General features: G+C 39.2%; 4 protein-coding genes across 4 annotated transcripts in view; 3 read left to right on the forward strand and 1 right to left on the reverse strand.

The window, feature by feature from the left end:
* Positions 1 to 2,112, reverse strand: part of LOC119732089 (cadherin-23-like) — a 34,474-nt gene extending 32,362 nt beyond the window's left edge. The window contains exons 1-4 of the mRNA XM_038205477.1: positions 1,825 to 2,112; positions 1,192 to 1,253; positions 627 to 746; positions 45 to 223 (exon numbers count right to left, since the gene is read on the reverse strand). Coding sequence (XP_038061405.1) covers positions 45 to 223; positions 627 to 746; positions 1,192 to 1,246 — 354 coding nt within the window. The 5' untranslated portion in view covers positions 1,247 to 1,253; positions 1,825 to 2,112. The remainder of the gene's footprint in view (positions 1 to 44; positions 224 to 626; positions 747 to 1,191; positions 1,254 to 1,824) is intronic.
* Positions 2,113 to 3,886: 1,774 nt separating this feature from the next.
* Positions 3,887 to 8,046, forward strand: LOC119732561 (MAM and LDL-receptor class A domain-containing protein 1-like). Its single transcript, XM_038206128.1, has 6 exons — positions 3,887 to 4,156; positions 4,601 to 4,627; positions 4,931 to 5,101; positions 5,672 to 5,946; positions 6,376 to 6,469; positions 7,487 to 8,046. Exons 1-6 carry the CDS (start codon positions 4,123 to 4,125, stop codon positions 7,489 to 7,491), a joined length of 606 nt encoding a protein of 201 aa, XP_038062056.1. The 5' UTR covers positions 3,887 to 4,122; the 3' UTR covers positions 7,492 to 8,046.
* Positions 8,047 to 8,914: 868 nt separating this feature from the next.
* Positions 8,915 to 10,184, forward strand: LOC119732671 (microfibril-associated glycoprotein 4-like). The gene has a single exon (XM_038206306.1). The coding sequence runs from the start codon at positions 8,944 to 8,946 to the stop codon at positions 9,937 to 9,939; it is 996 nt and encodes a 331-aa protein (XP_038062234.1). The 5' UTR covers positions 8,915 to 8,943; the 3' UTR covers positions 9,940 to 10,184.
* Positions 10,185 to 13,916: 3,732 nt separating this feature from the next.
* Positions 13,917 to 15,783, forward strand: LOC119731817 (pentraxin fusion protein-like). The gene is made up of 4 exons (XM_038205088.1): positions 13,917 to 14,241; positions 14,568 to 14,693; positions 15,057 to 15,146; positions 15,518 to 15,783. Exons 1-4 carry the CDS (start codon positions 13,917 to 13,919, stop codon positions 15,781 to 15,783), a joined length of 807 nt encoding a protein of 268 aa, XP_038061016.1.
* The last annotated feature ends 1,109 nt before the right edge of the window (positions 15,784 to 16,892 follow it).

The following is a 16,892-nucleotide window of genomic DNA, read 5'->3' on the forward strand; positions in this document are numbered from 1 at the left end:
GCACTATTTGGCACACTCATTAAATGGCAATTGGAATGCCGCACCTCATAATCCAGTTCAGTTTTGGTTGTCACTTCTCCTGTCGATGAGCCGACATTCAAATAGTCAAAACCGTTCGCTTGATCTGGTAGCAAAGTTCCAGTGTAGGGTAAAATCTCAAACGTGACCGGGCTGTTTTCGTCATCAGGATCAACGGCTTTGAGGGTGTACAGTAATTTATTCACTGCAGCAAATGAAAACAGGCGTGGTCACAAAAAAATTGAAAACAAAAGTGTAAATGTTTCACTTCAACAGATTCATGCATAAGTAAAGTATTGGACTTTCAATGTGTTTAATTGCTCTGTGGAAAATAAACACTGCGTTTCAATTCATCAGAATTCAAATTGTCCAACACCATTAGTACAGGACGATCGAGTTTCAAGGATGTTTGTGAGTAGCGATTACTGGCCGTTTTGCTTTTCTCAACAGAGAGGTTAGATGCATATCAACGTTTGCCCTTAATTGTGATTCAGAAAAATCACGAATCAGTCGAGAAAAAGGCCATCCTTTAAAAATCGTCGGTTCTCCTTATAAACCAGTGTTTCCGACTTAATCAAAACATGGATTAGTTTTGACACGGAACTCACCTTCATTCGTCTCCGCTATGTCAAAACCGTTCATGTCATGATAATTGCCGATCATGTCGCAATTATTACCATAATCAGCGTTTTCGTCCTCACACAGAAAAGAAGGTGGGGTACCAGTGGCTACAAAACAAGAAGTAAGGCATTGCGAGTTTCATACTTATCCTATATTTATTTCAGTGGCATAGCATGGGGGGGGGGGGAGGGAGGGGGAGGTATATGGGGTGGGGGTATTTCAATTCTCCCCCTCCTTTTGGACAAGTGCCTTTTCTAACGTCCTGCGGTCGTCATGTATTTCTGTCCACGCGCGGTAGCTTTATTGTTGTTCAATACCACAGACAAATTACAAATCGTCAAACCGTGTGAAACTTGTGAAACGTAATCATAGATAGGCCTATGTAGCACCTGAAATTAAGATACTTCCTTACAGAAATTATAATTTAAGAGTTCTTTTAGGAACTCTTAAATTATATTGTTAAAACAAGATTATCCTATAGTCTTCAATAATCTGATAAGGATTCGTAACACGTATATTACGGCGGATGATTATAATATGACAAAACCTTACCAAACTTGGACACGAGCAACACAAGCGATAGCTGCATCAACCATACGGCCGCCATTTTCTTACTGTACGGGGAAATACGAAAGAAAACGATGCATTTGCGCACCCCAAATTATTGGTATAAACGACAAAGAAGTTAATTATTTTGTATTTGAATAGAGACATGTCAGTACTGCGCCATGCATGTGTAGGTTTACATAATTATAGTATAATACGTATACCGCAATAAATCAACTTCTGGTGAACAGAAGCTGCCCAACTTATCGAGGATTTGAAAGAAAACAACCAGGAAACAACCAAAAAGAAAGAGGAATGCGGTATTGTAGGCCTACCCTTTGATAACGAAGAAGGTAGCATTGCCATTTGTATACCAAGTTACAAAATTGATCATAAAAATAACATTCACGCAGAGAAGTTTAACTTAATTTTAATGAGGGATTACAATGGTTGAATCTGAATGAAGGGATTGTTCTACATAACTCAGGATGTGCCGTGACGTACGGGCTGTTAAGTATGACTGATCATGACGTAATAATTATGGTAAAATCTATATAATTTGCATTCCTTCCAAAAACAGTTTGTATTCATCAGACTATAATCTTTAAAAAATCACAGAACAGGCGAACATTTACTTACATATACACGGAGAAGTCTATGACATATGTTGTACGTTCTTTTCACGTTCCTTTCAGCAGTAATCGGTAAATCAGGGATTGGTTCTATTCACACGTACGTAATGCTATATACATCCCTTGTGAACTGATACCTGTATAAATTCGTACTTCAGAAAAAATTCTGATGATTGCATATCTGAGCAGGAACTACTTGATAATAATCCGGTCCAGAGGCCATTTACTCACAATCAAAATGAAACACAACACACCCTGCCGTGCTAGCGTACTTTGACCGCCTGCTTAACAGCGCCCGGTACCAACTATTTGTTTTCCGTCGGAATCACAATAAGCCGTATTAGTTTGCAGAATTTATATTCAGTCTGTGGTATTCGGTTTCTTCATTGCCGCTGCTACGCGAGTACCAGTTTAGGTATATTGCGCCATTTTGAACAATAGAATAGTGTTAATCAGTAACTGCAGAGTAAACATGCAGCGCTGCCGTACACTTGTTAAAGGGGCTGTCTGGGGCTTGCTCTGCAGATTAAAGATATGGCATACCAAACATTTTAAGGAATTAACATTGTGTGGCATTGCCCATAATTGCTCATGTACCGATCTTGCCAGCGGTCAGGGTAAAATTACCCAACGGCCGCTGACTGCAAACTATCATCTCTGGTGCAAGATAACGTGAAGACAATTATTGGTGGAGACTGCAAAATTATAAATAAGATAATTATTCCCTAAGTATCACACTGAGTGTACATCCATTATTACGGATCAGAACTATCGAGGCTGGGTCGAGATCTCATTTTCGATGGTGTCAGTGTGAAAATAACTTTAACTAAAATAAAGGTTAACTTAAAATGAAGTCACGAACTTGGCCATGGAAATTACCAAAGTAAATGGCGCCATCAACGAAGAAGTGGCATTATGTGAACAAAATTGTCTTGGCTTCTGAGGTTGATGGCGCCATGTACGTTATGAATGGATTTTGGTGAGGGCTCAAACGAAATGATATATGCATAATACATCGTTTATTTGAAGGCCGGAAAATAAGAAGGCAGGACACTAGATGTAAGCGAACATGGCTCAACACAGTGTAAATAAACCCTTTCCCACAAGACATAGGTCTGGCTTCTTGTGAGATACTGTTTTCAATACTGTAAACAAAATTGTGAAAATATACCAAATTATGCAACTCGAAAAAATAATAAAATGTATTACAACACTTGCGTTACTGTATACTCATTGCTGTTTGTCACGCGCAAGATCATTGTTAGTGTAGGGTCAATATGCTAACATCACGCACGGCGCACGCAGGAGGGGGCAGGGAAAGGGCAGGGGTAGTGTTGATTGTCTTCCGTCGCCTTGATGCTTAAACAATCAAAGGATTTTCCATGATGAATTTGGTAAGGAGCTTCTCTTTGAACTAACAGGTAGGCCCCACTTGCAATCTATTTGAAATTTCAAAAATATGTTTTCGCTTTAATTTGACCCTACGCCCAATTTAATCCAGACTTTTGAGAATCGAAACTTAAAATTGAAGGTTTTATATTTTTTTCGAGTTATTTCATAAAAAATGTCCATAATTTTTGAAATGGCTTTCACTTTATGCCGTCCTCAAAACTTGGCAGAATTCCCAAACCACAAGATTTAAAGCCTCGCCCTTTTGCAATTAGGAAACTGTACTTTACGAGTGGTTCTATTTCAGAGTTTGTGTAAACAAAGATAGTCAACGGAATTGACTTCTCAAGATAATTTCTAATATCAGATAACAGCGTCAATTAGCCGAAAATAAAAGTTACCATTTGCGATTAAAATGACAGTCGACAAATACTGTAAAGGATGCATTTGTATTTGACAATGAACGGCTGTCATTTTCTGCTCCTATAAGATAAAATGGACAAATACAAGATAACAATGATGAGAACACGTCAAATTTAAATTAAAACTCACAAATTATAGGGTTATTGTCAAGTGGGCTATTCTCAATCATTCTCGTGATTCACAAGGATGATTATTTTATCAAAACAAATACCGAAATCGGTTTAGTTATCTCGTGATTTTTGTCTCTTAATTGAGTTTGTTTAATTAATACGCCAAGTTCACAGGCCCGGATGGCAACTTCCCATCTTTGAACATAAAGAGAAAGAGAAATCTTGTCAATCATAGATAGAATGGTGATACGAAACTGGGTTTGTTTGGTCGAAGCAAACTTCAGGATTGGTGGAAAGTATATAAATACGAGCAGTGGAGTGCGTTACAGCCATCCGAATCCGCTGAGCACAACTATACCAACGATAAATCACCACATCTGGAGATGGCTTTTATGTGGATTGTGTGTTTGGCGCTTGGTGAGTAGGGGAGTTATTTAATGTCTTTAATAGTGCAAATTTGAAGCAACTAGATAGCACCTGCTCTTTGCCATGATATACGGGTTGTACGTACAAAAAAGGTTCGACTTATTGACCCGGCAAAGAGTAAAGCTGTGATGATATTTTACTCATACTTCACCTTTTTTCATCCATTGGATAATGTTCTATCAGACGCCCTACACATCTGAATTTTGGCAGTAAAATAAAATGTCAATAGTAAGATACAACTTACCGGAAACTGATGTTGTAAAAAGAAAATTAGCAGATGGAAAAGTTATTTAACAACTTTATGACACAAAGTGAATTTAAGCATAAGCCCCGCATAATAAAATTGCCAATATTTTATCAACATAATTCGATTACAAATTAACTGATACATTAAAATATACATTTTTTTCCTCTCAATATTTTCTCGTCTGACAGCGTCTCTTGCCTCAAGCTACGTCTCAGGTAAGTGTTCATTTCGTTCTACTGCAGATCGCTTAATGCGCAATTCAATATGTGCATGGGAACTTACTGGTTCCCGCGTGGCTCTTCTTATTTAAAATATGCATTATATCTAGCCTAGAAAAGGTAAAGTTAAAAGAAATAGCAACTTTCCAAACGTACTTCTTCCTTCTCCCTCATAATTACACTAAAAGCAAGCGTAGTTCCCCATGTAAGCAGATGTGGGCACATCTTTGGGGTTTAAAAATAGTCTGATTCGTAAAATTAACATTGTATTTATCGTTTACCTCTCGACCTTTCTTGTAGCTGAGGAAGGAACCATAGACTGTGATTTCGAGTCGACTGACATCTACGCCTGCGGCTACACCACCGACGACGCCCCCTACAGCCAAGGCACTGCCTACCCATGGTTCCGCCGTGCTAAGTATACCTGGTCCTCCGGCACCGGCCCCTGGCTCGACCACACTTTGCAAACTGGTAAGCTGAGTATAAACGCTGTCACAGACTGGTCAAAAGAGTTGTAATTGAGACGATCAAAGGTCAATCACAAGGCCAATCATGAGTTTTGCTTACTGTCACATGTGATCTGGGCAGTGCTATCGTATAGGATTACTCCATAGCGCCAATGAGTGGGTTAAATCCTGTCCATTGTGTAGACCAGATGCATGAAAAGACTTCCAGTGAATAGCCATTCGGAATCAAATGAATTAAGCTCTGGGACTACCTTTATTACACCTTTATCATGCTGCCACCATTTCAGTCATGTTCCCTGTATCCAATAACAGTAATGAATGATAATGTTTTTGTGCAAAAAGGAACCAGAACCATTTTTCCTTCCAGCCTCGCTTTGGTTACGTTGATTTGAATGGGGAAAAAATCAAGATGGCCGCAACATGATAATGGTAGGCCTGCCTTACCTTGTTTGTTTTATTTAAGCAATTTCATTGGGAAAAACGCATTTAATACATAATCAATCTTACAGGAGGGTTTTCACAAGCGAACTGTCGTTGTTCTTAATTTGAATAAATGTTTGCATTTAATTAATAGAGGAGGGACATTTCATCTACCTGGAGGCATCATACCGTGGTGAAGGCTTCAAGGGGAACCTGACCAGTGTCGAGGCAAAAAGCTCCGCCGAAGGAAGCTGCCTGTCCTTTTGGTACAGCATGTGGGGAGCAGACATGGGTACTCTCAACGCCTACACCGCCTCAGCGGACCCTAATGGCCCCCTGGGCGAGATCAGATGGACCCGATCTGGACCGACGGAGAAGAACATCTGGTACCCGGCTAGCTTCAACATCGAACCGAATATGCTGTTCCGGGTAAGTTTCAAAAATTATGGCTAGGCCTACTCACATGAATGTCAAAACCCTTGAACTGTTTACAATTTCATTATATGTCTTTAATTTTCTCTTTTATGGCGAGTGTCATCAAATTTGATGATTTCTTAAAAATTACTCGTTGCATTTACGGTAAAAAAAACACCCCAAGATATTGTAAAAAGTAGGCCTTAGGAAAACGCAAGGCGGGATCCAATACATGGCCGGCCATGGGGCTTATATCACTCAGTCAATGACTGGAAAACAGAATTAGGCACAGTATTCAAGGGAATATTCAGATTTTCATGGACTCGTGATGAAAAGATACAACTCTACACTTTACTACACTGAGTTAAAAAAAAAATGGAGAACATTTAACGGATTCCACATTTCATCCATTAATTTCCCGATTACAAATCTTTACGATAACAGCTGCGTTTTGTTGGAATTGTCGGCAAATCTCACCTGAGTGACATGGCGCTTGATGACATCAAGATGACGGACGGTCTATGTGAAAGCACTGAGGGTAAGTTGCCGATACAAAAAGGTATACAACTTACAAGACAACCCTCGCCAGAAGTGGCTTTGCAGTCCTTTGGCCTCCACATGTCTCACAAATTGCTCAAAGTCACGGATGCAAGGCCTGATATCGATGAATGCACATGCATGTGTGCTCTATATGTTAATTTCAATGCCAGAATAAGAGATCTTTGCGCACAGATGACTTGCATACATCGTGGCCGGTTGCCGAAAAAATGCTTGTTCGGGACCAGCACCATTTTCCAATTGCTTTGGGAATACTGAGCATGCGTATGAACCAGTTCGTAAATGCTGCCACCAAGAGGCGGCGGTGTATTGAGTGTCATGCTTCACTTTAATTTTGTTCACAATTTTTTTCTTATTCCAAGGTAGCCTTGACCAAGGCGTTGCGGGCTTATCGATTCGCCGATAAAAAAAAAAATCGCCGATAACAAAATCCCTAATCAACTTGGCAAGGCATAATTGCGTGCACATATCGATGCCCGTACGCTGCTAGTGAGAAAGTAACTTGTACCATACAGCAAGGCTATGCTTGTACATGTACATGTACGTACGCACGTACATGTACATCACACACGTACTCGTACAACAGCCATGCACACACAGTACATGTACATGTACATGTACATGTACAAGTACATGTACATGCATGAGCTAGTCCGCGTAAGGGGTCGTTCGACAGGCCACGCGGCGCGTATATCCCCCACACGTACGTACGTACACCCACATGCAGAACATAGTAGGCCTACATTTACTGCCTTATTACACCATGCGTACAGTCCGTACTCACGTGTGTGTGCTTGCTGGTTGTGTTACTACCGAACCGTTCGTACGGACAAGGGTCGGTGGTACACGCACGGACAAGGGTCGGTGGTACACGCACGTAACCGCGTTGATTGTGGGTGCTAGGGCCCGATTATCTCCCTTCGACAAAAAGCCGAGAGACCGCATTGAACAAGGCTAATTCCAAGGCAAAAAAATTTCTCTTTCATTTTCGTTACAGCTTAATTCAACTCTGCGAGATTCAACGGCATGGACAACTGGATTGTTGGTCAACTTGCGGATTTTTCCCCAGATAATTTGCTCCAAATGAGTTTGTTCGAAAGAATATTGTCAAACCTCGGGTGGTTGCTTGCTCCGATCTGAATTGGCTTAAACAAACACACAGTACACGTACCAACGATTTAGTTTAAAAACTAAAGCTCACTATTTTCAACTCTCCAATTTTCGATAACAAAATTTGAAAAGACATGTGACGGTAACTAAAAGTTTGATTTGATATGAACTTGAGAACAGTTGTAGTATCCTACTTTAGTACTTTTGGTCCAAAATAAATTCAAACAAACCCGATTTTAACTCATCTACCATCGATACACTTAATTACAAACAACTATAAAGTTTTCCAGTTGGTATCAGACTTTGAAAACTTTAGCCCTTTTTGTTTCTACAAAACGCCTTCATAACTATGCATCTTAAAATGTTCGCGAGAGTAAACCTCCAAAATATGCCCCCTTGTTTAGACATATACATGTACTTATTTTATTGTAATGTATTTCACCGAGAGAAGACTAATAAAATGAAATGATTTCAAGCAAAATAACATTTTCAATCTGTGTCGTAAATTATGCTCCTGCATGCAAACGTTTTATTTCTGCGCATGCGTTCGCGTAAAGTTGACATTCTGCTATAGACCCCATAAAATGGCAATAAGAAATGGAAGCACCTTTTTTATTACAAAATTAAACCTTGTTGAAGGAGCCTAACTATGTTTTTGAAAACCAAATTGCAACTGACAGTTGCCTTCATCGCCGATATACGAACTGAAGCAATATTGAAAGCACTAAAATTAATTCCCTACCGCCATTACGTTAATAGATTGCCATGGAAGGACCTATGTACACATCCAAACAATGACCTTCAATTGAGCAACAACAAAGCACAAATTACCCGTGCACGGACGAAAGCTTGATTAACGAAAGCTTCATGCATGGCCATGCACGCCCCTTTTAGTACGTTTCACTTATTAAACCCTTTAATATCCATGACGTTAGCACTTAAATGTTTTACATAGTTACCTTGACAACTAGATGAAGCCTAACAACCGATGCTTGTTTGTTTCGCCGCTTGATGACTGAAGCACAGTAGCTGCAAGGCAACATTATCTTGCACACATCTGTGTTGACAATATTGATCACAAATCATTTTAAGATTCTTCTAATGTCACACTGCCAGCTAAATGCATGTAGGTGCATCAGATTCTGCATTATTCAGCCAGTTTGTTATAAAGACCTTTTTGATACTGACTAATTGAATCTACGTCCATTGATAAAGCAGAATTTCATTCGGTCATTTTGACTTGGAATTAGGTATGGGTGCACAAACAAGTGCATAACGATACGAGGTCAGCTAGCGCACAGTTTGGAAGTTGATCGGATCAAACTTCAAGATTCAGACCCCAAGATGAGTCTTGCAGGGCTATTACTGATTCTGCTGGTAAAAAGATGCCATTGCCAGTGTCGACATTGGTTGACTCCCGAGTTCCACTTTGCAAGTAATCGAATCCTGCATGGTCATGTGTTTCAGACGAAGACTATATCTTCTGCTGTGATCTGTGGGAGGGACTGCTCTATGGACCCACAGTGTGCATCATTCAACTATGATGCAGGCAGCCATCTTTGTGAACTCAATAATCAAACAAGACTCCAGAGCCCATATGCCTTTGTAGAGAAGCAAGAAAGTTTCTACTTTGACAGTAACTACGAAACGTCTTTCTTTTCGGCGCCCGATGCTGAGAAGTACACGAGCTGTCAAATGTTGCGAAATGCTGGTTATGACAGTGCTATTTACACCATCTATCCTTATGGCATCGCTGAGGGCTTACAGGTCTACTGTGACATGGAGACTGACGGAGGAGGCTGGATTGTCTTTCAGCGACGTCAAGATGGCTCCGTTAACTTTACTCGCAACTGGACTGACTACCAATCTGGCTTTGGCAATCTATCTGGTGAGTTCTGGCTGGGGAATGAAGCTCTACGCCTCCTGACTGAGACTGGACAATGGCAACTTCGTGTTGACCTGGAGGACTGGAAGGGCAACACGGCTTGGGCAGAGTACGGTGAGTTTGGTGTCTCGGGAGACAAATACACACTCCGTGTTGGCTCATTCAATCCCACGAGCACAGCAGGTGACGCACTAGCACATCACAATGCACGTCATTTCTCAACTTGGGATCAGGACAATGATTCAGTCGGCTCCTCAAACTGTGCCAATAAATATGGGGGTGGGTGGTGGTTTCGAAAATGCTTCGTCTATGGTTGCCATCTCAATGGTATATATATGCACTGCCAAACTCCTTGCAGTCAAAGTGCCAATGGCTTACAATGGTTTCCATGGAAATTGAATTATTCACTGAAGCAGAGTAAAATTAAATTGCGGGAAACTACTATTACAGCGTAATTCTTGTAAGTGGCAAAGACTGCCAAAGGTGGTGAACAAAACTTACCATCGATAATTAAAAGATATTACTTTCAAATTCAACAATACATAAGTTGAAACACGTCTTTAATTATCAGTTTAAAACTTGTTACCATTAGCTTCTAGTAAAACCACATATGAAGTAATTAAATCCCCATTTATAATACAGTTTACCTACAGAAAAAGCAAACAACACCGGGACATTTACTCGTGTTGTTTACGTTGTAAATAAAACTGAATAATGTGTTACAATCATGCACTTGATTCAAATATTGGTATCATTAAAGCCGAAAGAGCAGGTGTTTTATGCACCTTTCCTGCACCTGTGTGAGCACGGACGACTAAGTACCATTGATTAAAAAGGGTAAAACGAAGAAAAATATTAAATACTTCAAAATGACTCGACTCGACTCGAGTCACAAAAATCAGTGACTCGTTACAACTCTGTGTTTTCTTGAGCCACCTTTTGGTGAAGCGAGTCAGATTTGTGATTATAATTATTTTGGTCAGGGTAATGATTGTGATTCTATGTTAAGTGATTATTATAAATTGCTTATTATCTCTAAATAAGTGGTGTCTCTCGATTGTTTTATAATCTCTGTATTAAGTGATCGTAGTCAATTGGTGTTTTGGTAAAAGCCGTGGGTAACTTGAATTTGAATTAGAAAAATGTGTTAACAATGTTATTGTATTGTTTGTAATAACGCCAAATTTCAATGGACTTTGACACAGAAACTGTGTATTACGCTGTTTGGATGATAAAAGAAAAATGGTTAAGTTGAAAAAGGAGATAAAAATATGTTTAGTCTAAATTTAGGGAGTGGACAAAAACGTCTTTAGAAAATTTGTAGGATAGGTAGCTCGCGTAAATGTTAATGATCCAACTTTGTAATGTTTTCGTTTTTCAAATCAATGATGGATGCAGCTTTTAACAAGAAACCATTTCGGAAGAAAACAATCATTTTGAAATTACTAAGTTTTAAATTAAAAAGAAGAAAATAATTCATACAGAAAAGACATTTGACGGGATCCATTAATGATCTACTAATAATATATGAAATGAATTTACTGTTAAATGTTAGAAATAGTAAAGAAAAAATGGGAAAAAAACTAAATATGATATATTTTTAGTTTTGGAGCATGAATGACTTTATATTAGCATTTTTACGGCATGGTATTGTAAAGAAAGATATAAAACGAAACTATGCCGTAACATTTGACTAACCTTGGGCCGATTTTGTGACAACAAAACATTTCCAAAGTATCAACAGCATGCAAAGTGCATATGTTAAACGACATGAATATTAAAAAAACCTCCAAAACTGGTAATTTTGTTTTCACAATTTGTCTAATTAATGGCCGTTTTTGTCGCAGTGTTCGTTTTTAGATAGGTATCGTTCATCATTTTGATAATGTTTAATCGCTTTGACGTTTCCTTCAATCACTGTACGTGACTTGAATTGCTTTTGAAGCATAAAGGATGTTGGAAAAGTTACTTCAGATACACGTGAAGAAAAAATGACATGTTTGCGAGATGTGACTCGGACAACGACTTGAGAAAACATAATTTGACTTACAACTTTGAGTGATTTGAGGATGAAACGACTAGACTTAAATTTGGAAAAATATGGACTTCATGCCTCGGTGTAGACTTGTAACCCTGTTAAGTTATATCTAAATTAGATTGTTTCAGGTGGAAAGGCATACCCGACAAAAAATCCCCATGACCTGTTCATTTGACTAGAATTGCGCATACGTGTAAAACACTTCATGCTCTAGTAGTGCGAGGCCAACCAGGACGCATGATTATTGCATGTACTTGTCATCCAGTCCGTGAGTTCGCCAGCCGCTGCACAGCGCCCTTATGTGTTTTTTTGGAATGGATGCGCTCAATGAACTTCGTGTACAAGTACCCCCTCTACGGTATCAAAGAGAGAGGAAATTCTGGAGACCACTGGGAGAGAGAGTCGTGTCATGAATAATTAATCGCGGGAGGTCGAAACAGTAAGGAATCGGTTTGCCGGGGTAATGGCTTACGAAAAATAAATTGTCAGATCCCCAACTCAAACTTTTTTTCGCGGGGCGTTTAAATCTCACCCATCTTGCACAAAGCTGATGAAACTCGCTCCATAAATGTTGTCATGCCAAGTTGTTGACATGATCTGAAATTTTACCTTAATTCCATTGGTAAACAACGTAGTTATTTTAGGATGAAAATTAGGACAATTTTTTGCTACACGCACCGCTTGCTATTAAAGACACAAAATTGGACAGAAAAAGAGCAACCTGTTGGCGCTCAGGAGCAAGGTTGCACTTTGTTTTTCACTTGAAATTAAAGATTACGACCTCTTGGACAATTTTCTTTTCAATTTTATGAAAGATGGTCGTTTCAATTTTTATTTTGACAAATTGCTATGGCCAGTGTCGACATTGGTTGAGTTTTCTTTGCAGGCAATCGCAACCTGCAGGGTCACGTGTTTCCGATGAAGACAATATCTTCTGCTGTGATCTTGGGGAGGGACTGCTCTTTTGACCCAAAGTGTACATCGTTCAACTACTATGCAAGAAGAACTTGTTGAAGGGATCCGATTGTGTCACTAACAATTCTTGCATCACCAAAACAATATTGAAAACACCGAAATTAATTGCCTTCCCTCATAACATCAGTAAATTGTCTCGAAAGGCAGTCGACATCCAAACCTGCTCCACAGAATTCATTAAACTGGATACCCTTTGTTTTTCTGTGTGGTATGATTTTCTGTGGTAACGTTCAAGTAACCAACCTTCCAAGAAACAAAGACAATAAATTTCCCGCCGTTGACGAAAGAAAGCTTGAAAAATAAAAATCTTCAAGACGCTGTCCCCTGCCATTTATTGCATTTTACCGTTGAACCTTTTAAAATTCATTCGCTTCTTCCAAGAGCGAGGAAAAAAAATCCGTGCACTAAGGAAACATTGACCGATGACAATCTAACGCATGTATGGCCAGGCGCTGTCCCCTCCCTTGTACTACGTTTCTATACCGATTGATCCTTTTCAGATTTATTCAGTCAGCACTAACAGTTACCGTGACTACAAGTAGCCAACCTTCCAAAGAACAAAACAAAACAATTAGTTTGCCGTGCACGAAGGAACGCTTGAGCAATAAAAATCTTCAAGACGCTGTCCCCTGCCATTTATTGCATTTTACCGTTGAACCTTTTAAAATTCATTCGCTTCTTCCAAGAGCGAGGAAAAAATCCGTGCACTAAGGAAACATTGACCAATGACAATCTAACGCATGTATGGCCAGGCGCTGTCCCCTGCCTTGTACTACGTTTCTATACCGATTGATCCTTTTCAGATTTATTCGGTCAGCACTAACAGTTACCTTGACTACAAGGTAGCCAACCTTCTAAAGAACAAAACAAAACAATTAGTTTGCCGTGCACGAAGGAACGCTTGAGCAATAAATATCGTACGCATGCCCATAAGTTGTAGCCAGCAATTTACTGCCTTTTACTGATGGATCCTTTTCAAATTCATTCGGTCAGAAACAAACAGTTACCCTGACAACAAGACATAACAAATTGATGTTTTGTGTTTATTTTCACCGGAGCCCTAGTAACTGGCCGATATCAAACTATGGCACAGTAACAGAGCAACAACATCTGATGGCGCAGGAGCGAACAAGACTGTCTCCCGGTCACAATGCCAGTGATATGCATCAATGTATAACGTTAGCACGGTGTATTTAATTTCATCTGTCTGATGCTGGATTATTCAACTTAAGCAAGTTTGTTATAAAGACATTTATGTTACTGACATAAATGGTATCTACAATTGTGGAATGTATCCATCAATGAAACAGAATTTCATTCGGTTATTTGACATGCATAACCATGACGTCAATAACCACCGCATGTAATTAAGGTGTAAAGGTGACCACTCCATACTTCACGCTTAAGGCCGGCTACACGATGAATGTTTTCATAGAAGGGCTATTACTGATTCTGCTGGTAAAAAGCTGCCATGGCCAGTGTCGACATTGGTCGACTCCCGAGTTTCACTTTGCAAGCAATCGCAACCTGCAGGGTCATGTGTTTCAGATGAAGGCTGTATCTTCTGCTGTGATCTGTGGGAGAGACTGCTCTATGGACCCACGGTGTGCATCATTCAACTATGATGCAGGCAGCCATCTTTGTGAACTCAACAATCAAACAAGACTCCAGAGCCCATGTACCTTTGTAGAGAAGCAAGGAAGTTTCTACTTTGACGATAACAAAAAGACTTCAGCAGGTGCAGGTAAAATGAATCCATCATTATCTTTTAAAACAAATAAAGTACATTGTACAAATGAATTAACATTGCAAACTGTGCATCGACATGAAATGCAAGATTTTGTCTTCAATCAGCCTCCGAGTCGTTCAAAATTTTGAGAAACAAAAAAACGAAAGAATTCATTCGAACAAAATAAGGTAAACTTGTTTATCTCATCGATTAAACGAGTGGATACTAATTATAACTTATAACCACTTATAAAGCCCGTAATTGCTGCAATTTATGCAGAACCAAACGTGAAGTTCACAAAAGGTATCTCTTGCTTTCTTTTATTTACCACTGTTTTACAGATGGTTCTCGGGAGTTCAGCATCGTTGGCAAACCGGCCCAACAAAGTTCAGATCACAAAACTAGAGTAGCTGGTAACGCGGTGGACGGCAGTAGTTCATCAGCCAGACATCATTGTTCGCACACAAGTAAGTCAGATGAGCTCTTAGGAGAATTGGCTTGGAAAATCTAGAGTAATTTCCATTGCAACTATACCTAAGCGGTGGTGATAAACGATAACGATTGAGAAATATGTTTTCCTACAGATTGTAATTATGAAGTCCATTATAACAGAACGACATATTAAAGTGATTTGACGTTTATTTCTGGGAGAAACCAAGTAACACGAATGACTTAACTCAATATTGGAGAAAGAAAAGATGCTGGTTTGTTGACGTAGATTAAACCAGTCAATTTGTTTTATTAAAAAATTTAATTGAAGCGGTGATCTTGACAAGCCGAAGCGACTTTGCATTTTCTTGACCCTTTCTTTCTCTCTGGGGTTATAAAAGGTAAAGATCCAGCTCCGTGGTGGAGGGTCGATCTTGGAGAGGACCACTGCATCAGCAAAGTCCGAATTCTGAACCGTGGAGACTGCTGCAGTAAGTCATGAGCATTCAAACTATCAAGACCGAGAGATTTAGGGATCTTAATTTTTAGCACGGGAGAAGACATTGTACCCATACCGTAATTGTCTATACTTTGGTCGATTTTCTGGATATTTGCACAGAAATGCTTATTATTTAGGAGTCTATATAATCAGTACATTCATGTGGTTGATGGTCAATGGGTATAAATTAATATTTGTCCCCCAAAAATCACGGACAACTCTAGAACTCCACGTTTACCAGAAAGCGGATAACTTATGGATGTCCTGACGAGCGCCCTCTTGGGATACTATGAGATACTAAAGGTTCCACTCCACACAATGATGAAGTTGAAACGAAATTTGTTGATACTTTTCAATTTGCAGGCCATCGATTGACTGGCGCTGTTGTTCGCGCTGGTGGGGACAACACCACTGTCACCGACAACCCGTCTTGTGGCTCACCTGTCACCGCTGCCCAAGCCCAACCACTCGGTTGTACCATCGAGTTTGATTGCTCTCCGGAGTTGAAGGCGCGCTACGTCAGCGTGGATATCCAGTACATCCCCGGCACGGGCATCTTGCAACTGTGTGAGGTCACGGTAGAAGAAATACCCCTGGACCACTGCTCTGGTGAAAGCAGTGGCGCATGAGCGAACAAAACTGCCAGTGAATGCGCATTATGCATGTACAAGTGCGGCGTGTTTTATTTCAGCTCTCTTCAGCAAGTTTTTTTTAAAGACGTCATTGTGACCCTGAATAGTTTCTTCAACTGGGGCATTTATTCATTGGCGAGAGAGAATTTTATTCGGTTATTTGACTTGGGATTAGGTATGCGAGTATAACAAGCGCATAGCTATGACGACAAAAAGCGCTGCATGTATTAATTAATTAAGGTTTTACAAAGGCGACCGTTAATTGTATAATGTAATCGTGCCAACTTTTTTTTTTTGGTAGACTTCGTTTCAAAACATAAAAACATCACTTTCCGTAAACCTTATTTTATTTAAAAATCGTTGTCGATACAAAATTTAGAATTTCATCGCACTTTGACACTGAATATGTAGATTTAGCTCTTTGAATATCACAAAGAACTTTATTATTTAGGTTTAAAAAAAATGGTTTAAGCCTGTATTTAGGAAGTGGACAAAACGTCTCAGGAACCCGGGACATGTAGCATGTAAATATTGATTGATCTTAAAGAAAGATTTCATTCAGTTATTTGACTTGGGATTAGGTATGCGAGTATAAACAAGTGCATAGCTATGACGACAAAAAGCGCTGCATGTATTAATTAATTAATTAATTAATTAATTAATTAAGGTTTTACAAAGGCGACCGTTGTAAACTTCTTTTATTCCGTAAACCTTATTTTATTTTAAAAAATCGTTGTTGATACAAAATTTAGAATTTCATCTCACTTTGACACTGAATAGGTAGATTTAGCTCTTTGAATATCACAAAGAACTTTATTATTTAGGTTCAAAAAGACAAAAAGATGGTTTAAGCCTGTATTTAGGAAGTGGACAAAACGTCTTAGGAACCCGGGACATGTAGCATGTAAATATTGATTGATCTTAAAGAAAGATGTCTTTGTTCTTTAGATCAATAATGGATGCAGCTTTGTTTAGAAACCATTTCGGCAAAAAGGGAAATCATTTTGAAATTACTAACTTTTCAAGATTTAAAATCAATAAGAAAGAATATGAAACGATATAAACGTGACTGGAGCCATCAGGGATCTAAACTTAATATGAAATGA

This window comes from Patiria miniata, unplaced genomic scaffold, assembly GCF_015706575.1.
Source record: "Patiria miniata isolate m_02_andy unplaced genomic scaffold, ASM1570657v1 HiC_scaffold_24, whole genome shotgun sequence".
Classification (NCBI taxonomy): domain Eukaryota; kingdom Metazoa; phylum Echinodermata; class Asteroidea; order Valvatida; family Asterinidae; genus Patiria; species Patiria miniata.

Excerpts from the sequence above, each read along its gene's own strand:
- LOC119731817 (XM_038205088.1), top strand. The coding sequence starts at position 13,917 with ATGAATGTTTTCATAGAAGGGCTATTACTGATTCTGCTGGTAAAAAGC. Across the intron at positions 14,694-15,056 it reads ACATCATTGTTCGCACACAA|GTAAAGATCCAGCTCCGTGG; the intron begins GTAAGTCAGATG and ends GGGTTATAAAAG. Across the intron at positions 15,147-15,517 it reads GAACCGTGGAGACTGCTGCA|GCCATCGATTGACTGGCGCT; the intron begins GTAAGTCATGAG and ends TTCAATTTGCAG.
- LOC119732671 (XM_038206306.1), top strand. The coding sequence starts at position 8,944 with ATGAGTCTTGCAGGGCTATTACTGATTCTGCTGGTAAAAAGATGCCAT.
- LOC119732561 (XM_038206128.1), top strand. The coding sequence starts at position 4,123 with ATGGCTTTTATGTGGATTGTGTGTTTGGCGCTTG. Across the intron at positions 5,102-5,671 it reads CGACCACACTTTGCAAACTG|AGGAGGGACATTTCATCTAC; the intron begins GTAAGCTGAGTA and ends TTTAATTAATAG. Across the intron at positions 5,947-6,375 it reads AACCGAATATGCTGTTCCGG|CTGCGTTTTGTTGGAATTGT; the intron begins GTAAGTTTCAAA and ends TTACGATAACAG.